The sequence below is a fragment of the Callorhinus ursinus genome, unplaced genomic scaffold, assembly GCF_003265705.2.
Source record: "Callorhinus ursinus isolate GAN/ISIS: 27379988/994484 unplaced genomic scaffold, GSC_fseal_2.0 scaffold39, whole genome shotgun sequence".
Taxonomy (NCBI): Eukaryota; Metazoa; Chordata; class Mammalia; order Carnivora; family Otariidae; genus Callorhinus; species Callorhinus ursinus.
In genome coordinates, this window is record NW_027397101.1 from 3,179,324 (window position 1) to 3,200,620 (window position 21,297).

General features: G+C 35.3%; 1 protein-coding gene across 7 annotated transcripts in view; it reads left to right on the forward strand.

Moving 5' to 3' along the window:
• Positions 1-21,297, forward strand: part of NAA35 (N-alpha-acetyltransferase 35, NatC auxiliary subunit) — a 107,470-nt gene that overhangs the window by 81,668 nt on the left and 4,505 nt on the right. For all 7 annotated transcript variants that reach the window (XM_025851625.2, XM_073880688.1, XM_025851627.2 and 4 more), the window contains 7 exons: positions 3,497-3,603; positions 13,144-13,210; positions 14,795-14,893; positions 15,414-15,592; positions 18,804-18,940; positions 19,811-19,878; positions 20,767-20,907. In XM_025851625.2, coding sequence (XP_025707410.1) covers positions 3,497-3,603; positions 13,144-13,210; positions 14,795-14,893; positions 15,414-15,592; positions 18,804-18,940; positions 19,811-19,878; positions 20,767-20,907 — 798 coding nt within the window. The remainder of the gene's footprint in view (positions 1-3,496; positions 3,604-13,143; positions 13,211-14,794; positions 14,894-15,413; positions 15,593-18,803; positions 18,941-19,810; positions 19,879-20,766; positions 20,908-21,297) is intronic.

Here is a 21,297-nt window from a genome sequence, read left to right on the forward strand (position 1 = left end):
CCACCCAGGCGCCCAAGAATGTGTGACTCTTGATCTCAGGGTTGTGAGTTCAAACCCCACGTTGGGTGCAGAGATTACTTAAATACACAATACTTTAAAAAAATTAACTGAGCCTTTAAAAAAAAAGAAAAAAGATAACAATAACATTGAAGAACCTCTAACTAGACAGAACAAGAAAAAAAGAAGGTACAGATGGATAATACCAGGAATGAAAAAGAGTAATATTACAGACCTCTAAGGGTCTGTAAAAGGTTATATGGGAAATATAAACAACTCATGTCCATAAATTCAAAAACATAGATGAAATGGACTAATTTCTTGAAGGACATTACCCAAACTCACAAAGAAAGAGATAACTTGAATGATCCTATATCTATTAAAGAAATTTAATTCATAGTTTAAAACCTTCCAACAAAGAAAATTCCAGGTCAATTCTGTACAGTCTGTTCCAGAAAATAGAAAAGCCAACAATACTCATGATATAAAGCCAGCAGTATCTCAGGAGCAAAATGAAAGACATTAAAAGCATGGAAAATTATAGACATATTATGAGCATAGAGAGAACAACCTTAGTATTATCATATCAAATTCAACAATATATAAAAAAATAATACATCTTGACCAAGTTGGGTTTTTTTCCAAGAATTCAAGCCTGGTTCAGCATTCAAAAATCAGTCAGTATAATCCACCATACAATCTAAAGTCTTAGTAGATTCAGGAAAAGCACTTGATATAATTCAACCTCCATTTGTGATAAAAACTCTCAGCAAAACTAGGAATAGAAAAGAACTTCCTTAACCTGATAAAGGGTATGTACAAGAAAATCTGCAGCTAACATTGTACTTAATGATGGAAGATTAAATCCTTTCCTCCTAAGATTGGGAGTAAAACGAGGATGTCCACTCTCTCTCTCCACTCTTTTTCAACATACTACATACAGATGGTCCACAACTTAAGAGGGTTTGGCTTATGATTTATTAACTTTATGATGGTTTGAAAGTGATGTGCATTCAGTAGAAACCATACTTCCTTATTTTGAATTTTGATCTTTTCAGTATGCAGTATAATACTCTCTCATGATGCTGGGCATGACCAGCGAGCCACAGCTCCCACTCAGCCACACGATCACAAGGGTAAACAACTGATTTAACCATTCTGGTTTTCACTTTCAATATAGCATTCAATAAATTACAGGAGATAATCAACACTTTATTATCAAATAAGCTTTGTGTTAGATGATTTTGCCCAACAGTAGGCTAATGTAAGTGTTCTGAGCATGTTTAAGGTAGGTTAGGCTAAGCTATGATGTTCAGTATGTTAGATGTATTAAGTGCATTGCAACTTAAGAGTATTTTCAACTTACAGTGGGGCTTATTGGGACATAAGCCAGTCATCATAAGTTGAGGGAGAGCTGTACTGGAAATTTTAGCCAGTGAAAAAAGGAAGGAAAAAGAAATAAAAGGCATACAGTTGAAAAAGGAAAAAATACATTTTTATAGACAACATTATTTTCTATATAGAATGTCAAGGAATCTACAAAGAAGTTCCTAGACCAGATGGGTGAGTTTAAGAAGAATACAGGATATGAGGTCAATATACAAAAAGCAGTTGTATTTCTATATATTTGCAATGAACAATGGGAAGTAAAACATTTAAAAACAGTACTATTTACAATAACACAAAATGAAATAGTTAGGTATTAATCTAACGCCTGTTTATAGGACCTGTGTGCTGGAAAAAAACTACAAAGCATTGGTGGAAGAAATCAAAGACCTAAATAAATGGAGAAATATACCTTGTTTGTGGATTGGAAGAATTAATATTTCTAAGATGTTAGTTCTTCCCAGAATTGATCTGCAGATTCAGAGCAATCTCAGTCAAAATCATAGTATTTTTGTAGATGTCAACAAGTTGATTCTAAAATTTATGTGGAAAGGCAAAGGAACTAGAATAGCCAAACCAACGGTGCAAAAAAGCAGAGTTGGGGAACTCATGCTATCTGACTGTAGGACAGGTGTGGTATTGGCAAAATGGATCAGTGGAACGAAGAGGGGAGTCTAGAAAAGTCCTATTCTTTAATTAGTCTTTATTATATAGTACTATATACTATTATATAGTATTCTGTAGTCATTTATATATAATATTTCATAGTCCTTTATTAACATGGTCAGCTGATCATTTATTAATATGGTCAGTAATTTTTGACAAAATTCAAAGGCAGATCAGTGGAGAAATGATAGTCTTTTCAACAATGGTACAAGAACAGTTGGACAGACATATGCAAAAAAATTGACTCATAATGCATCGTAAATCTAAAAGGTAAAACTATAATACTTTTATAAGAAGGGATAGGAGAAAATCTTTGTGACTTTAGAAGACAGAATTCTTAGGTATGGCATCAAAAACAATTCATAAAAAATGATCAGTTTAGAACTTTAATTCTGTGGAAGACATTGTTAAGAAAATGAAAAGAGACTCTACAGAGTGGAGAAAATATTTGCATATCCATGTGTGGCAAAGGACTTATACAAAGAACTCTATAAACACAACAGTAAGAACAGACAGCCCAGTTTTTAAAATGAGCAACAAATTTAAACACTTCAGTATGAAAACATACTGAACATAATTGGTATTAGAGATATGCAAATTAAAACCACAGTGAAATACCACTATCCACCTTTTATAATATCTTTAAAAAAAAAAGTGACAATACCAAGTGCTTGTGAGGATGCATTTACTGACAAGAATGTGAAGTGCTACAGCCGCTTTGTAAAACAATTTGTCAGGTTCTTATAAAATTAAATATACAAATCCCACTCCTGCTTAATATTTTCCTATGAAAAGTGAAATCCTGTGTTCTCCTGGAAACTTGTCTGCAAATGTTTATAGCTGTTTGGTTCATGATCACCCAAAAGTGGAAACCACCCAAATGTGTTGGGAAATCAAGGAAGGGATAGTAGAGCAAATATTAAAACACACTGAGGTCATTAAGGGGAGAAAATTAAATGCAAATTATTATTAAATAATTTATTACTTTAAATTTAATCATGAAATCTGTTTTTCCAATTTCAGAAAGTGTGTATGTATTCCAAAATGTTTATTAGAGACAAAGATTATCAACTAATATTGATAACCATTTGCTGTTTCATAATTTAGGAAGCCCTCTTTCTTACATATTAGCTTATTTGACATATTCACACTAGTCAGTTCATTTTGACTAGTGTACTGTCACTACCCTGGATGTGGGAAATATATTTTCTTGCACATTTTTTTATTTTCCTCCATCAGAATGCATCTTAATAAGGATTAATAGGTAATTCCCATTGTTGAAACAGTCATTTATTTATTGATTGATTTCCACCAGGTTTTTATACTTTAATCTCTTCTGTATTCTGCAGTATTTATAAGAAGTGTGTTCATGTCACAGTAAAGACAGTTATATGTACAGTATATTAAAATTGTGATAGCATTACTAATATATAATGTTTGTTTTAAGACCACTTTCTTGGTGGATAACAAAAAGGTCTTTGGAACCCATCTCATGCAAGACATGGTGAAGGATGCACTTCGGTCTTTTGTCAGTCCTCCGGTGCTCTCCCCGAAGTAAGTACCCTAAGACTTTTTATAGTGTATGTATTTCTTAAAAGCCCCAATTCTCAGTGCTCCTTTATAGCCAAGGCATAAAAACTGTTGTAATAAAATCTTCGTGTAAAAACCAAAAAACTCAGTCATATTAAAATTAATTGATTTCTGGGGCACCTGGGTGGCTCAGTTGGTTGAGCGGCTGCCTTCGGCTCAGGTCATGATCCTGGAGTCCCTGGATCAGGTCCTGCTGCATATTATTTAGATTTAAACTGAGGTTTTTGTGAGGTTGACATGAGGCCCAATATGAGAAGAAAACCTTATAAAGAATTACCAGATTCAGTAAGTTGCATTGATTCTTACTGTGTGCAAAGCACTGTGTCAGGGAAGCACTTTGGGAATAATTATAAGAAAACAAGATAAGGTCTCTTCTCAATGATCTGAGTCTAGATAAAAGTAGAAAATGCAAATAATTGATCCTTTAGTTAGCATTAGAGAAGTGGCTCTACCAGAAACATGTTGCCAAAGAAGCTGGAAAGGATTACATGCAACAAGAAATCATCACTTGTATTGGCATTTTGGAAAATGAGTAGAGCTTTCCCAAAGGGGAGGGAAGAAAGGTGCTGTTATTACTCAGCAAAAAAACCAGCATGTCTGAAGACATGGGCGTATGAATTATATATTTTAAGAACAGTTAGTGGTTCAGCATTTAATTTGTTGAATAAATCATGCCACGTCTCACATAAAACCTTTTTCTTGCTTAACTTGGGTTTCCCAGAAGCAGATCCTGAGACAGTTCATAGAACCTTAGAAAGTATTTCCAGAAAAAACCAGCAGGGTTGTGGGCAAGTGGGACATGAAAAGGAAGAAAACCATGCAGAGGTATACTTCATGGGAAGCAACTCTGATTGGGTCCTATTGGGGAACTGTGGAGACGCAGTGTGGGTTGCAGCTCAGAGTTGTCCTTGTCAGGGACAAAAAACAAGGGAGCCTGAGAGTTTACCCTCATAGGAATCAGTTAAGGACTGCCCCTGGGAAGAGGTAAATTCCCAGGCATTCAGTGTTGGTTATATTTCCTGTTTCATTCACAGTGAAAGCCAAAGTCCTTATGATTGAGCCTAGGAGGTCCCATATTCTCCGGTCTAGACTCTTGTCCGGATGCCACTCTGGCTTCATCATTTCTTAGCCCTCTCTCCTCATCTCCTTTGCTTCAGCCACTTTGCCTTCCTTGTTATTCTGGGAACATAGAGGCCGGCTCTCACTCTACAGCCTTTACACAGAGTCTGGGGTGGAGGGTATTTTATAGAAATGCCCAGGACTGACTACCTTACCACCTTCAAGTCTGTTTAACTTCACCTCAGTAATGTCTGCTTTGATTAGACTATTTAAAAAGTGCATCCTCCACTCTGCCTCAGCCCGTCACTGCCTTTCTCCCATAACAACTATTTCCTTACGTACTATATAATTTACTTCTTTGCTGTGTTTATGTCTATATGTACCATACAATTCTTCATTATGTTTATTTCTTATTTCCCTCTCTGCCTCCTCCCTCCCACTCCTGTTAGCATATAAACTCCACAAGGGGGTCGCCTGGGTGTCTCAGTCGTTAAGCATCTGCCTTCGGCTCAGATCCTGATCCCAGGGTCCTGCATCGGGCTCCCTGCTCCCACTCCCCCTGTTTGTGTTCTCTCTCTCGCTGTGTCTCTGTCAAATAAATAAATAAAATCTTAAAATAAATATATATAAACTCCACAAGGTCAGGGCAGGTAGTTTTGGCTCTTTATTCACTAATGTATGATAGGTGCTAGAACAGTGTCTACAGTATGAATAGTCAGCATGTGATAAATCTTTGTTGAATGAGTGAATAAACATGGGAGTTGGATGGTTAAGATAGTTTGGGGTTAGACTCGAGAATTTTGAATGGTTTGGTAAAATATGGTCTTTATTTTAGTTAGGGTCAGTGAGAAAGTGCTCAGTCTTTTAGGAAGGAATTGGCATAGTATAGTATATATTTTTTCATAGGAAACAAACTGGTAGTGATAATGGGGTCAAAGTGGTGAGCTAGGCTAATTCAGTACTACAAGCGAGAAATGATGAAGGATTAAACTCTGAGAATATAAGAGAGGACGGATCCGAGGAACATTTCAGAGGTAAAATTAATAGGACGTGACAACTGATTCAGCAGGGGAAGGAAAGGAATAAGAAGGTAACTAAGTTGCTTTAAAAATAAATGCAGACATCAAAAACTAATGATGTAATATATGGGGATTAACATAACAATAAAAAAAAATTTAAAAAAAAAAAAGAAGCCGGACCCCAGGCGTGTACCGCAGGCGCCCCAACCAGCCAAAGCTGGTCTGTGTGCTGGAGCTCGTGCAAGGGCCTACCTGCTGGGGGGCTTTCTGCTTGGGGGCGTTTCAGGGCCCTCAGGAGCTGAAGACACCCCACGTCTGGTGCAGGTGGGGGCCATGTGTGCACCCAGAGGTCAAACCTCATCTAGTTGTATGTCTAAAATAAGGGCACCCTTCTGCATTAAGTCATACCACAATCTTTTTAGATCCTTTAAAAATTGCACAGAAATAAAGCCAAAAAGACCAAAAAAAAAAAATAAAATAAAATAAATGCAGAATGTGGTTCTATAAATGATATATGGTCAGATGTGAAAATTTAGTCCATAAAATATGAAAAATAGTAAAAATCTCCTGAAATCTTACCTCTGAGATAACTGCATTTTGGTGACCATCACTGTAGATATCTTTGTGATACACAGATACATGATACACATATGACTTTATATAAATGTTTTTATCATGAACTTTGAATTACTTTTTGTGGATTCCTTGTTCAAAATCAAAATTTTGGGGGCGCCTGGGTGGCTCAGTCGTTAAGCATCTGCCTTTGGCTCAGGTCATGATCCCAGGTCGTGCTCCCTGCTTAGTGGGGAGCCTGCTTCTCCCTCTCCCTCTGCCCCTCCCCCATGCTGTGTTCTCTCTCACTGTCTCAAATAAATCAAACCTTTAGAAATAAATTTTTTTCCACTCAAAGATACATCATGAATTTATGTCTCACATTACCTGATGTAGATCTAATTAATTCTTTTTAATGGCTGCCAAATATAATATGAATGTATTCTGTGGATTGGAGTTACTGGGTGGGGGCATGTGTACTTTTAATAGACATTATTGGATTGCATTCAGAAAGATTGTAGCAATTTCTGTTCCTCTTAGCAATATATGAGAGTGCACATTCCCTACATCCTGACTAGCAGGCAGTAGGTGTTATCTTTTTAATTTTTTCCAATGTGATTAGCAGGAAGCAATATCTCATTGTTACTTTAATGTGAGCATTTAATGCAATATTTATTGGACATTTAGAAATACTTTTCTATGAATTGTTTATATCCTTTGCCCTTGACTTTTACTAAGTGGTTTACTTTTTTGGGGGAATTTATATGAACTCCTCGTACATTATGAGTACATAATACACATTGTTATACAGTATCTATGCTACAGTATATATAGCTTCTCATAATACGCAGGTACTTAACAAAATTATCTTTCAGTTCCTTAATCTGTGATAGGCATTGCAGCTTTTTTTCCTTAAGCTTTCTTTTGCATCAAAATTTTGCTTTCTATAAGGTAGCTTTTTCTACTTATTTTGTCCTATATAACTTGTAGATTTCTTGTTTGAGGTGAATCTCCCCAGTTCACAGGTTGTACTGTTAGGCACTTAAATCTTTTCCCAAAGATTTTTATTTTATTCTTGTACATTTAAGATTTTAAATATGAATTCTTTTCCTCTAAATGGTATGAAGATAGAAGTTCAACTTGATTTCCTTCTAGGGAGAAAGCTGGTTGGGTGAGCATCACCTACAGTATAAACCCATCATTTCCCACTGGATTAAAAGACCGTCTTTGTTTTACTTGAAAATCCTTTATGTATTAAGAGTTATTTCAGTTCCAGTGATGATATTTATTATTGTAGCTTTGTCTTAAGTAGTAATATCCACTAAGACGTGTCGTCTGGTGGCATTCTTTTTCAGGATTTTCTTGGCTCTTCCCTGGTTAACCCTTTATTGGATGTGTGGTTTGCGAATATTTTCTCCCATTCTGTAGGTTGCCTTTTCATTTTGTTGATTGTTTGCTGAGCAGGAGCTTTTCCCTCTGATGTAATCCCACTGTTTATTTTTGCTTTTATTGCCTTTGCTTTTGGTGCAAAACCAAAAAATCATTGCCAGCATCAATGTGAAGGAGCTTATCCCCTATGCTTTCTTCTAATACACAGTTTCAGGTCTTACATACAAAAGTGTTTTTATGTTCTTCAATGCATTTGAGTTAATTTTTGTATATGGTATAAGATGAGGGTCCAGTTGTTACTGTTTTACATGTAGCTGTCCAGCATTCCCAATATTATTTATTGAAGAGACTGTCTTTTCCCCATTGTGTATTCTTGGCTTCTTTGTCAAAAATTAATTGACCATATATGCATGCTTTTTTCCCTTGGCTCTCTTTTCTGTTTTATTGATCTATGTGTCTGTTTCTATGCCCAGTATCATTCTGTTTTGATTACTGTAGCTTTTGTAGTGAAGTTTGAAATCAGGGACTGTGATACCTCTAGCTTTTTTGTTCTTTGGGTATTCAGAGTGTTTGTGGTTCCATATAAATTTTAGGATTGTTTTCTCTCTATCTGTGAATTTCGATGAGGATTGCATTGACTCTCTAGATCACTTTGGGTAGTATGGACATTTTAACAATATTCTTCCAACCCATAAGCACAGAATATCTTCTCATTTATTTGTGTCTTCAGTTTCTCTAATCAGTATCTTATAGTTTTTAATGTATAGATCTTTCACCTCCTTGGTTAAATTTTTCCTAAATATTTTACTCTTTTTGGTGCTGTTGTAAATGGTATTGTTTTCTTAATTTCTCTGATAGTTTATTGTTAATGTATAAAAATGCAACAGATTTTTGTATATTGATTTTTGTACCCTGCAACTTTACTAAATTTATTAGTTCGAACAGTTTTTTTTTAATGGAATCTTTAGGTTTTCTGCATATATGTTATCTGCAAATGGAGACAAAAGTTATTTTAAAATTTATAATTAAATATATCAAAGACTCAGATGTATAAACTGTGACAGCTACCTATACTACCATCCATTTTAAGCAACATTTTTACCTGGTTTTTATAAATTCCCCTTTTGGAGGATTGATAAAACTTGATAACTAGTTAATGTATATTTATATGAATTAATAAATTTTATCAGTTCCCTTTTGTAATAAATACAGTAAGTTAGTACCTGCTATTGCCAGGCACCTTTCTGGGTTCTAGGGAAAAGAAGAACATACCTTCTGCCTCTCCTCCCTGCTAATGCTCTCTCTCTTGCTATCTCTCTCTCAAATAAATCTTTAAAAAACAAAAATTGAAATTAATTGCTGATCATAGAATATGTGTGTCTTCCACTTCCAGTGCACTGGGAGAGACTGAACAGTAGATAAATACATAATGTGAGGTCATGATAAGTGCTTTGTAGAAAGATAAAGGGATAGATGGTTCTCTTAGGCGTGATAGTTGTGGAAGGCCTATTGCAAGTGGTGATACATGCGAGTGAACTGAGGGAGTGAGCTGTGTAGAATCAGGGGAGTGGGGCTTCCTGACAGCAATATCTATAAGGTCCCAGAGTAGAGCTGAGCTTGAGTATCAAGGAGCACTAATTTAAACTAATTAAATTAGTAGAGTTAACCTCTAAATCAGCAGTTCTCAAGCTTTTTTGTCTTGGGACACCTTTACATTCTTAAAAGTTATTAAAGATTCAAGTAGCTTTTGTTTATATAGGTCATATATATTGCTACCTACTGTTTTAGAAATTAAAACAATACTTTAAAAATATTTTTTAAAAATAAGAAACCCATTACATTAATCTAAATAACATTTTTATGGAAAATAACTGTTTTTAAGAAAAATTATGATAAAAGTGGCAGTTTTACATGTTTGCAAATCTCTTTTCTGTCTTAATAGAAGATAGCTGGATTATTTTGACCTGCTTCTGCTTTCAGTTTGTTGTAATACTGCATGCCATGTATTCTGGGAACAACTGCTATACACTTGTGAGAGAATGAGTGCAAAAGGCAAATAACATTTTAACATTATTGTGAGAATAGTTTTGACCTCGTATTCCCCTGGAAAGTATCCCAGGGTCACCACCCCGACTCGGGGAACCTGGGCCACATTTTGAGAACTACTCCTACAAAAAAAAATTTCAAATCCTCCCCGACTCCATCCTTTACTCCCACTCTGCTCCTAGAGTGACCATTGCACTACAGTTTGTGTCTCACTCTTATGAATACTTGTATGCTTCACCCAGATATGTGTATCCGGAAATGATACATCCATTTATTTTATATATTTTAAGACTTCACATAAATGTCACACTGTATACATCCTTTTGCAACATGATTTTTTCATTCAGCATAGGGTTTTGAAATCATCCAGTTTGATCCACACAGACTTACTTCATTCATTAAAATCCACCCTTTGAACATAGTTTGTTTTTGTTGTTTCTCTACAATTGGACATTTAAGTTGTTTCTAATTTATTGCTGTTGAAAACAGTGCTGAGGGCACCTGGATGGCTCAGTTGGTTGGGTGTCTGCCTCTTGATTTCGGCTCAGGGTGTCTGCCTCTTGATCTCGGGGTCATGGGATTGAGTTCTGTGTCAGACTCCTCACTGAATATGGAGCCTGCTTGGGATTCTCTCTCTCTTTCCCCGTCTCCCCCAACCCCCAACCCCCAGCTTGTGCACTTTCTCTCTCTCAAAAAAAAAAAAAAAATACTGGGGTGAACTTTTTTGAATATGTCTCCTTATGCACATGTGCTGTATATACTTAGAACTGAAGTTAAAGGGTGCCTGGGTGGCTCAGTTGGTTAAGTGGCTGCCTTCAGCTCAGGTCAAGATCTCAGGATCCTGGGATCAAGCCCCACATGGGGCTCCCTGCTCAACAGGGAGCCTGCTTCTGCCTCTCCTCCCTACTAGTGCTCTCTCTCTCGCTATCTCTCTCTCAAATAAAATCTTAAGAAAAAACAAAAATTGAAATTAATTGCTGATCATAGAATACGTGCATCTTCAACCTTACTAGTTTTGCCGAATTGCTTCTGAAATAATTAAACCAATTTGTATGCCAGAAAACAGTGTATAAGAATTCTAGTTTTCCCAGACTTTGGACTTCGTCATTATCAGACTTCAGAATTTTTGACAATCTGATGTATGTGAAATAGTGTCTATGTCTAATTTGCTTTTTTTCCTTTTCTATTTAACAATCCTCCTTTTGCACTTTTATTGTTAGCCATTTAGGTTTAATTACAGTTCAGCCTACATTGTTTGAGGATTCCATATTTGCAAATCTTGCTTACTTGCTAAAATGTATTTGTAACCCTCAAATCGGTATTTGCTCCACTCTCGCTGAATTTATGGACATATGCAGAGCAGCAAAATAATGAGTCACCCAGTGTTGAACAAGGCAGCTCTGTAAACAGCTCCGTTAGATACCACAGTCTCCACATTTCTGTCCTTTTTATGGTGATTTCATAGTTTCAAATAGCCTCCATGTGTAATGATGTGCTGTCTAGTATTCCTCAGCACAAGAAGGCTGTAGTGTGCCTTTCAGAGAGAGTATGTGTGTTAGATAAGCTTCACTCAGGCCTGAGTTTGCTAATGAATCAGCAATGTACATTACATAAGGCATCTTAAAATACAAGTTATATAGTGATCAGTTGATGAAAATGGCATCACCAGAGGCTGGCAGGAAACTAACCCTGTATTTTACCCTAGCAGCAGTGTTTCTGTATTGTCTAATTCAGTGTCCACCACAACTTTAAAGAACAGAACTACCATGAATATCAAGAACTGACTGTATATATAACAAAGTTCATTGCATGATAATCTGTAAGTGTTATTCCACTGGTTTTTTTAAAGATTTTATTTATTTTAGGGAGAGAGGGAGAACGTGGGGAGGGGCAAAGGAAGAGGGAAAGAATTTCAAGTAGACTTCTGAGCATGGAGCCTGCTGGGCTTGATCCCACAACCCTGAGATCATGACCTGAGCTGAAACCAAGAGTCGGATGCTTAGCCGACTGAGCCACCCAGGCACGCCTGTTATTCCACTGTTTAAAATTCCAGTGTTACAGATAAGAAATGTGATCCTGAAAAAAAAAAGAAAAAAAGAAAGAAATGTGATCCTGATCTGGTTATTTTTTTCCTTCATAAGTGATTTGACACTTTCTTCTGGAAGATTTTAAAGTTTCTTTTCTTTTTTTCTTTTTCTTTTTTGAGTTTAAAGGTTTTACCAGAATGTACTTGTGTGATTTTCAGCTAATCATTTCAGAAACTCAGTCATTAAAGCCTCATGTCTTCCAATCAATAATTATCCTTTATTATTTTTTATGTAATTATTGCTTCACCTTCATGTTTTTTTCTTAGAGCCCCTCATATATTGTCTTTACATCTCTTCTCCATATTCTTCATATTTATCTCTTTTATTTATATTTATATATATTTCTCTCTTTTGTTGTTTTTTGCCATGATGTGAGAAAGTTCTTCCTCTTGACCTTCAAGGCTTTAGTGAGTGTCTGTCTTCTCTTGAATGTTTAAATTTGAAAAGCCTGATTTTGGGATCCAGAAAGTCTTTTTTTTTTTTTTTTTTTTTTAAGAGTTTTATTTTGATCGCCTTTTCTCTTGCCACCACCTATTCCAGGCATTCCACCATTTCTTTTCACTTGGCTGCTGCAGGCACTATCATTTTCCGTTGCATGACTATGGCTCTGTTTATCTTTGAGGTTCTGGTCAGATTGTTCAGTTATGGCAGACACTGAGGAGTAGTACATTGTCTGCTCCTGCAGTGTGCCAGGGGAAAGTCTTTGCTTTTTCCCATCTTCTTAGGTGCAAAGGACTACTGACCTCCCACCTCAGGGATAGAAAAAAACAATCTTCCCATCTATCCGGCCCCTGTAGTTCCTCCAGGGCTAGGCAAGTAGCAGATCCTCCCAGACTGTGCTCAGGAGGGCTTTAGTCAAGAAGTGATGCTGTTAACTGAGATAAGGAACACAAGGAAACCACTTCATGAGGATAGACGATGAGGTACCAGAAATATATAGGTGATGATTTTGGCCAGTGGTTGGAAATGTGGGTACATCTTGAAAAAATTAGGATTCTGTACAGTATTTTCTTTGTAATTACTATTACACAGTCCATGAGAGTGTCAGTTGTAGAAAAATAACATTGCAGTAGGGTCATGAAAAAGTGGCATTTTGGAATTTTTCTTCTCATGTTAATTTGATCTCGTTGGATCCAACTCTGTCCAAATACAGAACTGAAAAGAATTGGAAATAGTGTACATTTATGTGAATAACACAGTAATATTTCTTAATCTAATGCTAGTTTTTAATTTAGTAATGTATTTGATTCCATTTTCTCTTTTTCCCACCGTCTTTGTTGGTAGCACCTATAGTAACCACTGCTGCTTTTTATAGGCCAAATAGTTTGATTTTAATGAGTATTATCTTACAGGTGCTGCCTATATAATAATCACCAGGCTAAGGACTGTATTGACTCCTTTGTTACTCACTGTGTTCGGGTAAGAACTACAGTTTGGATCATTGTGATGGATACTTTAAAAATTGTGGGGTGTAATTCTTTCAGTAGCACTAATTTGTGTTATTTTTTTCATCTAACATTTCTTATTCATTTTCATTGAATAAATAAAACATTTCTGTCTCCTCTTACACTCAAGTAGATAGCTTTCTAACCTCAAGTCTTCCTGGCAGGTTGTTAGCTACTGAGGCACCTTTGATGTCTTCACTGTAACCCCCAGGGACCACAGAAACAGAACAAGTTGTACACATTTTTTGTAAATGGGCACAAAAACTACTTTTGATCTTATAAACAAGGAATGTTTGTAACAGTCCCAGATACCTTCTTTTTGTACTATTTGAATATAATAAAATTAAAATTATTAATGTAGATAAGATCACAAATTTTTTTCAAATCTCAGGTAATTAGGAAAAAATACAAATCTTGTAGTGGATTAAATTAATCATAAATCATTCTTATTTAATTATATAAACATTTCTCTTGGAGAACTGAAGCACAAGTTTTGGGGGGCCTAATTCCAGTTACTAAAATATATATATACATATATATAGGAAGCCAGCGTGGGATGGTGAAAGCAGAACTAAAAGGCCAGATTTCATTTTTATCATTAACATTTTATTATCGTGCAGATCACTTTACTTTTCTATACACTTCCCAGTCTTTAAAAAGTGAGGTGTTAATACTGCCCCTGTACTTCTTAGAGGCTAGCTATTGATCAAGTGAGAGAATATCTGTCAAACTGTACAAATTTAAAATTATACCTTCTAATTCGTATTTCTTAGAGCATACTATCATTCAGTACTGTCTGATTAGTGAAGTATTATTTTATGATGTAGAATAGGAACAGAAGAACCTTAGGGTTTCTAGATAACAGCTGACCCTTGAACAACATAGTTTTGAACTGTACAGGTCCACTTATACACAGATTTTCAATATAGTAACAGTACTATAAATGCATTTTGTCTTTCTTAAGATTTTCTTAATAACATTTTCCTTCCTCTAGCTTACTTTATTGTAAGAATACAGTATATAATACATATACAAAATAGGAGTTAACCGACTGTGTATGTTCTCAGTAAGGCTTCCAGTCAACAGTAGGCTATTAGTAGTTAAGTTTTTGGAGAGTCAAAAGTTGTACATGGATTTTTGACTGGGGTATAAGTGCCCCTAACCCTTGTGTTATTCAGGGTTCAAGCCTTGTAATTGTTCTGGTGTGTTTAAAGCAGCACAGAAATGTCACCCTTGAACATTGGCTTATAGCGTGAAATAAGCAGAAAAGAAACCGTTCTCTTGAAACTGTGGGAAGATAACTAAAGATCAAAGTAAGATTTTTTTGCCATATGAAAGCAAGTTTCATTAACAGCCACTTTCTTCTGGCTTTTAATAAATTCTCATGTTGAGTTTCCTTAAAAAGAAATGCCTATGTAAGAAATATGCACAGTCCTGATTCTTACATCAACAGGTTTTTTTTCCCCCTTAAACTCAAGTTTGAAAACTTGGAATGTTAATTTTATTTAGTGTCAAGTAGTTTTACATTGACAGTTAACAAACTGTGTGTGTATTACAGCCCTTCTGTAGTCTTATTCAGATCCATGGACATAATAGGGCTCGACAGAGAGATAAGCTCGGTCATATTCTTGAGGAATTCGCTACCTTGCAGGATGAGGTAAGAGCCAACTAAGATACTCACGTACCTTGATCTGATTTTTCAAAAATAATTCTTTGGAATGGTATTTTGACTATTTAATTTTTCAGTGTGATGAATTTATTTTTAACTTCAGTGTAACAGTTTCATGTATCAAACAAAGAGTTTACAAAAAGAACAATAATCCAAACTGAGATTATATATATATAATATCTTTGATAATCAGAATAAATTGTAAAATATATGTAGAACTATAGTTTTATAACAAATTCACATTCTAATAAAAATTTTAATTTGTAAGCAGCAATATTAATTGATAACATAACTAGAGACCTGAAGTCAGTATTTTGTATTTTTGTTTATGTAAATGTTATCCGCTGTTAAATCTAACGAAAAATGTTTTGAAAGTATGAGTTCTTTACATGACAAGTTTTACATTTTCTGCCTAAATGCTATTTTAGCTGTTTGTTGTTTTGTTTTTTTTTTAATTCTCTCATTACCTTGAAAAGAAAGTCAATGTTACGACATTTTATTCTGATAGGCAGAGAAGGTTGATGCAGCCCTTCACACTATGCTGTTGAAACAGGAACCCCAAAGGCAACATTTGGCCTGTTTAGGTACCTGGGTCCTTTATCATAACCTTCGAATTATGATCCAGTATCTTCTGAGTGGCTTTGAATTGGAGCTCTACAGCATGCACGAGTACTACTACATATATTGGTAAGAGAACAACGTGAGTTAAAATTGGTGGTGGGTAGAGTAGATAAGATCTGAGAGAGCATCTCTAGAAAAGAATATCATTTCAGGGTACTTTTTTATTTAATGTATTTTAATTTTAGTTGTGGGACAATTGAAAAATATCTATTAAAAATTAGAGCCAGATCGTTTTGAACATCTTTAAGTGCTGTAACATCATACAAATATGTTTTTTCCAGCCATTGAATATTTATTTAAAAATTAATAGAAGTGGCTCCAAAGTAAATGGATTAATTGAAGAGCTTTTGTCTGTTTCTAGAGAGAAAAATTAACACAGATTTAGTCCTGACTTCAGTGACGCTAGGTGCTAGCTGTGGCATGTACTTAACTGAATTAAAGTTCGAAATCTGAACCAGATCTTTGCTCAGAGAAGAAATTGTGGCTAAAATTATCATTGGGAACATAACTTTTGCAAACTGCGGCCCTGGGGATTTATCTCAGGAGCTTGGAAGGAGCTGATAAGAGCTCACCATCCTCAGCCAGTAGTTCTTCACTTTCACTTGAAGATGAGATGAAGAAACCTAGTAAGAGGATGTTTGGAAATACTTTACACATGGGAAAGCTGCCACAGAAACAAAATAAATTAAGAGCCAATATATCTTTTTCTTAGTCTGGCCAAGGACGGTAGTAATTTATTAAAATAAGATTAACCAGTGTTGCTCATGGCAAACAGCTAAGTTTAGTATATAAGATCTTAATATGGTTCATCTTTTTAACTCATATTTGAATTATTTAACATAGTAAATTAAGATACTGTATATCCCTTGGAGTCGCCGCTATGAAGGAAGGAAAGTAATTCTCTTCCACACTGACATGGTTTTGTTATCATGGCTGCTAGGGCTCCTAACATAACTCTTTTGACTATGAAACTTGAATTTGAACATGAACTAAAGTAATATGAGAATAATATTATTTGGTATACTCTCCAATATTTATGTAGGTAACAAGTCTTACCAACAGGTGTTGATATAGCTATTTGGCATACGTTTTGTTATTAACTCACAGTAGACGCAGTATTCAAACCATTTTGTAGGGGAACATGCTCAAGTTCTGTCTCCGAGGTTTGAGGCAGCTAATGGGAAGCCTTTGTGCTCTTGATTCCTCAAAATAAAATTTTCATATGCTTTTTGGCACAAAGAATTGGGCTCTTAATTCAGCAAATGAATGATAATCACATAAACACTCCATTAGAAATGTGTCTGCATATTTGAGCAGATTCATTACATTTTAATGAAAGAAATTTTAGTTTTTGCCTATAAATACCCTTGTGGTCTACTTTCATGTTAGTTTTAACTGCTTTTCAATTTCAAAATTATAGATTGGCCTCCAGCATTTTCACAAGATAAGCTTGTTGTTGTTATTTTTCATGAATATAATCATTCCTAAAGCATGTGGGCCCTTTAAAAATGAACAGTAGAAAACACTGATTCTTAAACTTTCAAGTGCATCATGGTGACTTGCTAGGCATGGTCCCTTGAGTTCCTGGTATAGTAGGTCTGGGATAGGACCAGTCATTTGCATTTCTAACTAGTTCTGGTGATACTGCTGCTGGTCCAGAGATCACAATTTGAGAACCACTGGTCTAGAATACTGTACTCTGATTCTCCTTAGATATAATTGTGTATTAATTTTGATAATGCATTTAATAAAAGCTCACTGAGATATCTGATATTTGACAAGAAAAGCCTGACTTGTGCCAACTATATCCTTCACTCATCTATCCTTGTGTTTGATATTTGGAAGACAGCAGCATTAATTCCCTGTAGAAATCCTTTCGTTAAGATATAGACCCTCAGATTTTGTAGTGTAATAGGGAAAAATTCATTTGTACCCTGTAAAAGGATATTCTAAACGCTTTTCTTAAATTCATTGTCAGAAATTATTTTCTCTTCATGTGAACTATTTGCCTTTTTTTTTTTTTTAATAAAAATATATTTCCCAGTTTGCCTTAGTTGCCAGGAATTCTGCATAGTGCTCAGTTTAGCTTTAAAACACAGCACCTAAGCCATTCCAGGCAGTTTTGGAGAGTTTTTTTGTTTGTTTGTGTTTTGCCAGTACAGTTTTGATTTATTGACTGTGAGGCTTTTGTTTTGCTACAACAAAAAGGAACGATGTTTATCCTCAGGTGTATCTTTTGACTAGTTACTGTTTTGCTTTAAATTTTCTTTCTCTCTTTGTTTTTCTTTTTTTTTTTTTTTTTTGGTGGGAAGGTCAGCATTTTAATATTGTAACCTGCCTTACAACTTTTTGGAGAATTTTGGAAATAGGCATTATGTGCTCATTTTATTTATTTATTTGACAGAGAGAGACACAGAGCAGGAACACAAGCAGGGGGAGTGGGAGAGGGAGAAGCAGACTCTCCACTGAGCAGGGAGCCCGATGTGGGGCTCGATCCCAGGGCCCTGGGATCATGACCTGAGCTGAAGGCAGATGCTTAACCACTGAGCCACCCAGGCGCCCCCATAATAAAATTTCTAATCTTTGATTTTAGCTTAATGTAATAGTGGTCCTTAATTTTATTTATTATGGGTTATATTATAAACTATATATATTCATATCCTAGATTTGAACCACTTTTTCTGGGCATAGGAGAATGTAATGTTGGTTAAGCTTCTGAAAAGTTAGTATCAGGTGGAATAATCTGTTTCACACTTCATTTATTGAATAAACTCAAGTAAATTATAAGCTTGAATGTTCTTAATTTTTTAGAATGCTTTGGTATAATGCCTACAGTTTTACATTTTTTTCTGTATTTGCATTCTCTTGCAGTTAATGGGAAAATGAAATATTTTCTTAATAGGCTAAGGTGAAATGTGTCCTGATATAATAAAAAAGAACAATTTAGTGTGCATTCATTTGATTTACATACATAAATATAATTATCAAGAAGTCTTTTGAAAAATTGTAAAATGCGTATCATTGTAGGAATTAAGCATTTTTCAGCATTGTCCAGCAATATAAGGCTACAAGAAAGGAAAAGTTACTCATGTGTAGTGCTAATTTCTTGTAAAATCTAATGTATCAGTTATCTAATTGGATAATCTGGGTTTTGGGTTTTTTTTTTTTAACTTTTAAAGCAGTATTAAAAGTATCTCTTTATTAATACCAATACCTGTGGTGATGAAGCTATCTCATGTAGACATCTTCCATTAACTAACATTTGGTACCCTTGAAGGTATCTCTCAGAATTCCTTTATGCATGGTTGATGTCTACATTAAGTCGTGCTGATGGCTCTCAGATGGCAGAGGAAAGGATCATGGAAGAGCAGCAGAAAGGCCGGAGTAGTAAAAAAACAAAAAAAAAGAAGAAAGGTACCGTGGATTCTTTTTAAATTTAAGAAGTAACAAACATTGGAGTGCACTTTAATTTCTACAAGTAGATGGAGAGCTGCCTATGCCTTGTTATGGGTGAATTAGTCCTTACATCTCAGTTCTTGCCCATCTTCTCTTCAGAAAGTATAAGGTATAAACTGAGTCCCAGTGTTAGTGACACAAGCCTCTTTGGTGCCTTCCCTTGCATTTCTTTTACTTCTTGGCTATTCTGTGTGTTAGAGGACCTTAGGACAAGAAGAAGTAGGCCACATGGAGTGTGCGAGTAGGGTAAGTCAAGGAACAAGGCAGCAGAAGACCCTTGATCTTTTGACAGAAGGCTGACCACTTGGAGGGGAGTCGATCTGGAGCTGTGCTGTTACAGTGGCACAGAACGGTGATCTCAGAGGGCCTTGGTGTAACACCCAAAGCCCAGGAGGAGAAAGAAATGTTTCAGAGGCACTGCTCTCTTGATCAGTAGTGGAAGGGTACAGATATTGCTACAAATGTTACAAAATATTACTGTGTATATCATTAGGATTTCAACAGTTTGGGTGGGTTTTTAAATGACTATATGCATGGGTTTCCTAATTCAGAAATTAAGTCTGCATGGTGAATTCAAAATAAGTTAAAATTACTTCATACTAGAATTTTATGGTATTACTTATTTAGGGAATATGGCTTTTTAAAAAGGCTTTCAGTTTTATTTTATTATTTGTAGATTTGGGCCAGAAAATTTAACCTGTAGGAACAAACTTTGAATTTTTAATTTTAGTAAACAAGGTAGAAGTTTTTTTTTTTAATTAGATTTTCTCCTGCAGTAATGCAAGAGGAGGGGGAAAAGAGTGTGGGTAATTTTCTTTTTAATTACAGTTCGCCCCTTGAGCCGAGAGATCACAATGAGCCAGGCATATCAGAACATGTGTGCTGGAATGTTTAAAGTAAGTCGTCACAAATGAAGTTCTTTTTGCTTTTTAACTACATTGCTGTTACATAGTTTAATTAAAATGGACTCTTTTCTGTGATTCTTTCCAGATTCTAATTTTACCTTTGTGTTTACTAACCATCTGCTTAAATTACCTTTTTTTCCAGTCTAGTTTTCATTAATTTTGTTTAGCAAGTATTTGTAGACAAGTACTAATTTAACACCCTTGCCATGTGTCAGGTATCTTCTACGGAGTACATTTAAGGATACCAGGTCTAAGTGTCTAGGTAATGACAGGTCAGGTGACATGTGTGACACAAGTAATAAGACAAGGCAGAGTTTATTTCTGATTCATGATCAGAAAAGTTTTCTTAGAAGAGATGAGGTTTGTGTAAGGAGCATACTAGGAAGGGGGTAGGCTCCACAATGAATGGCTTAAGCAAAAGCAAGCATTTTCACGAGGTAGCAAGTGCTAACTCTTAAGCTGTACTTGGCAATTCAAGAAATTATTTGAGACAACTTATGTTAAAATATATGAAACAGAACATGGACTTATGTTTGAGAAACAGGACCTATGCTTTTATTATATATGACTTCTTTTCTTTAGAAGCTTTTACTTGGAAGGTTTCAAGCAACTGTAAAAGCATGTGTCATAGCAGAATAATGTGCACGTGGTACAGTTTCACTGGGAAATATAGTAATGGATTAAACACTGGAACTTGAAAATTTTTTATGTAAATATGGCACATGACATAAAAATACTAAAGCCAGTTTTTCTCTTCCTGTTCCTGATTTCTGAACCTTAAAATTGTTTTAACTCTGTGTAAATAGCTGTTTCTATTCTGTACTAATGAGGAGTTCACTTTTTCAAAATGATACAGTCTTTTCTTTCATTTTCTTTTAGACCATGGTAGCATTTGACATGGATGGCAAAGTACGAAAACCCAAGTTTGAGCTTGATAGTGAACAAGTTCGATACGAGCACAGATTTGCTCCATTCAACAGTGTAATGACACCACCACCGGTGCACTATCTGCAGTTCAAGGTGACTCTGCTTATTAAAGCAATTGTAAAGGAAATAGTCTTAGACCTTAGAGATAGGCTGTTTGTACCTAGCCATTTCATTAAAATAGTCAAATCAGACTATTATTGGGCCAGCAACAAGGCGATAAAACAGCAGCTTTAATTAGTGTGAAAATTATTTGGCTCTTTTTGGATGCACTCATCCCATTAAGAGTTATTTTAAGTATGAGGATAATATGAGGTAGCATACGAAGGTTGGGAATTGAATATTACGTAGGGAAAAATAGGGACATATGCTGAGTGTTTGCTTTAGTGTCTCTATATGAATCGTGAATCAGGTAGAATTCTTTAATTACAAAAGCTGTTTTAGAGTTTTTCATATTAAACATGTTTTGAATAATACAGTATTTCC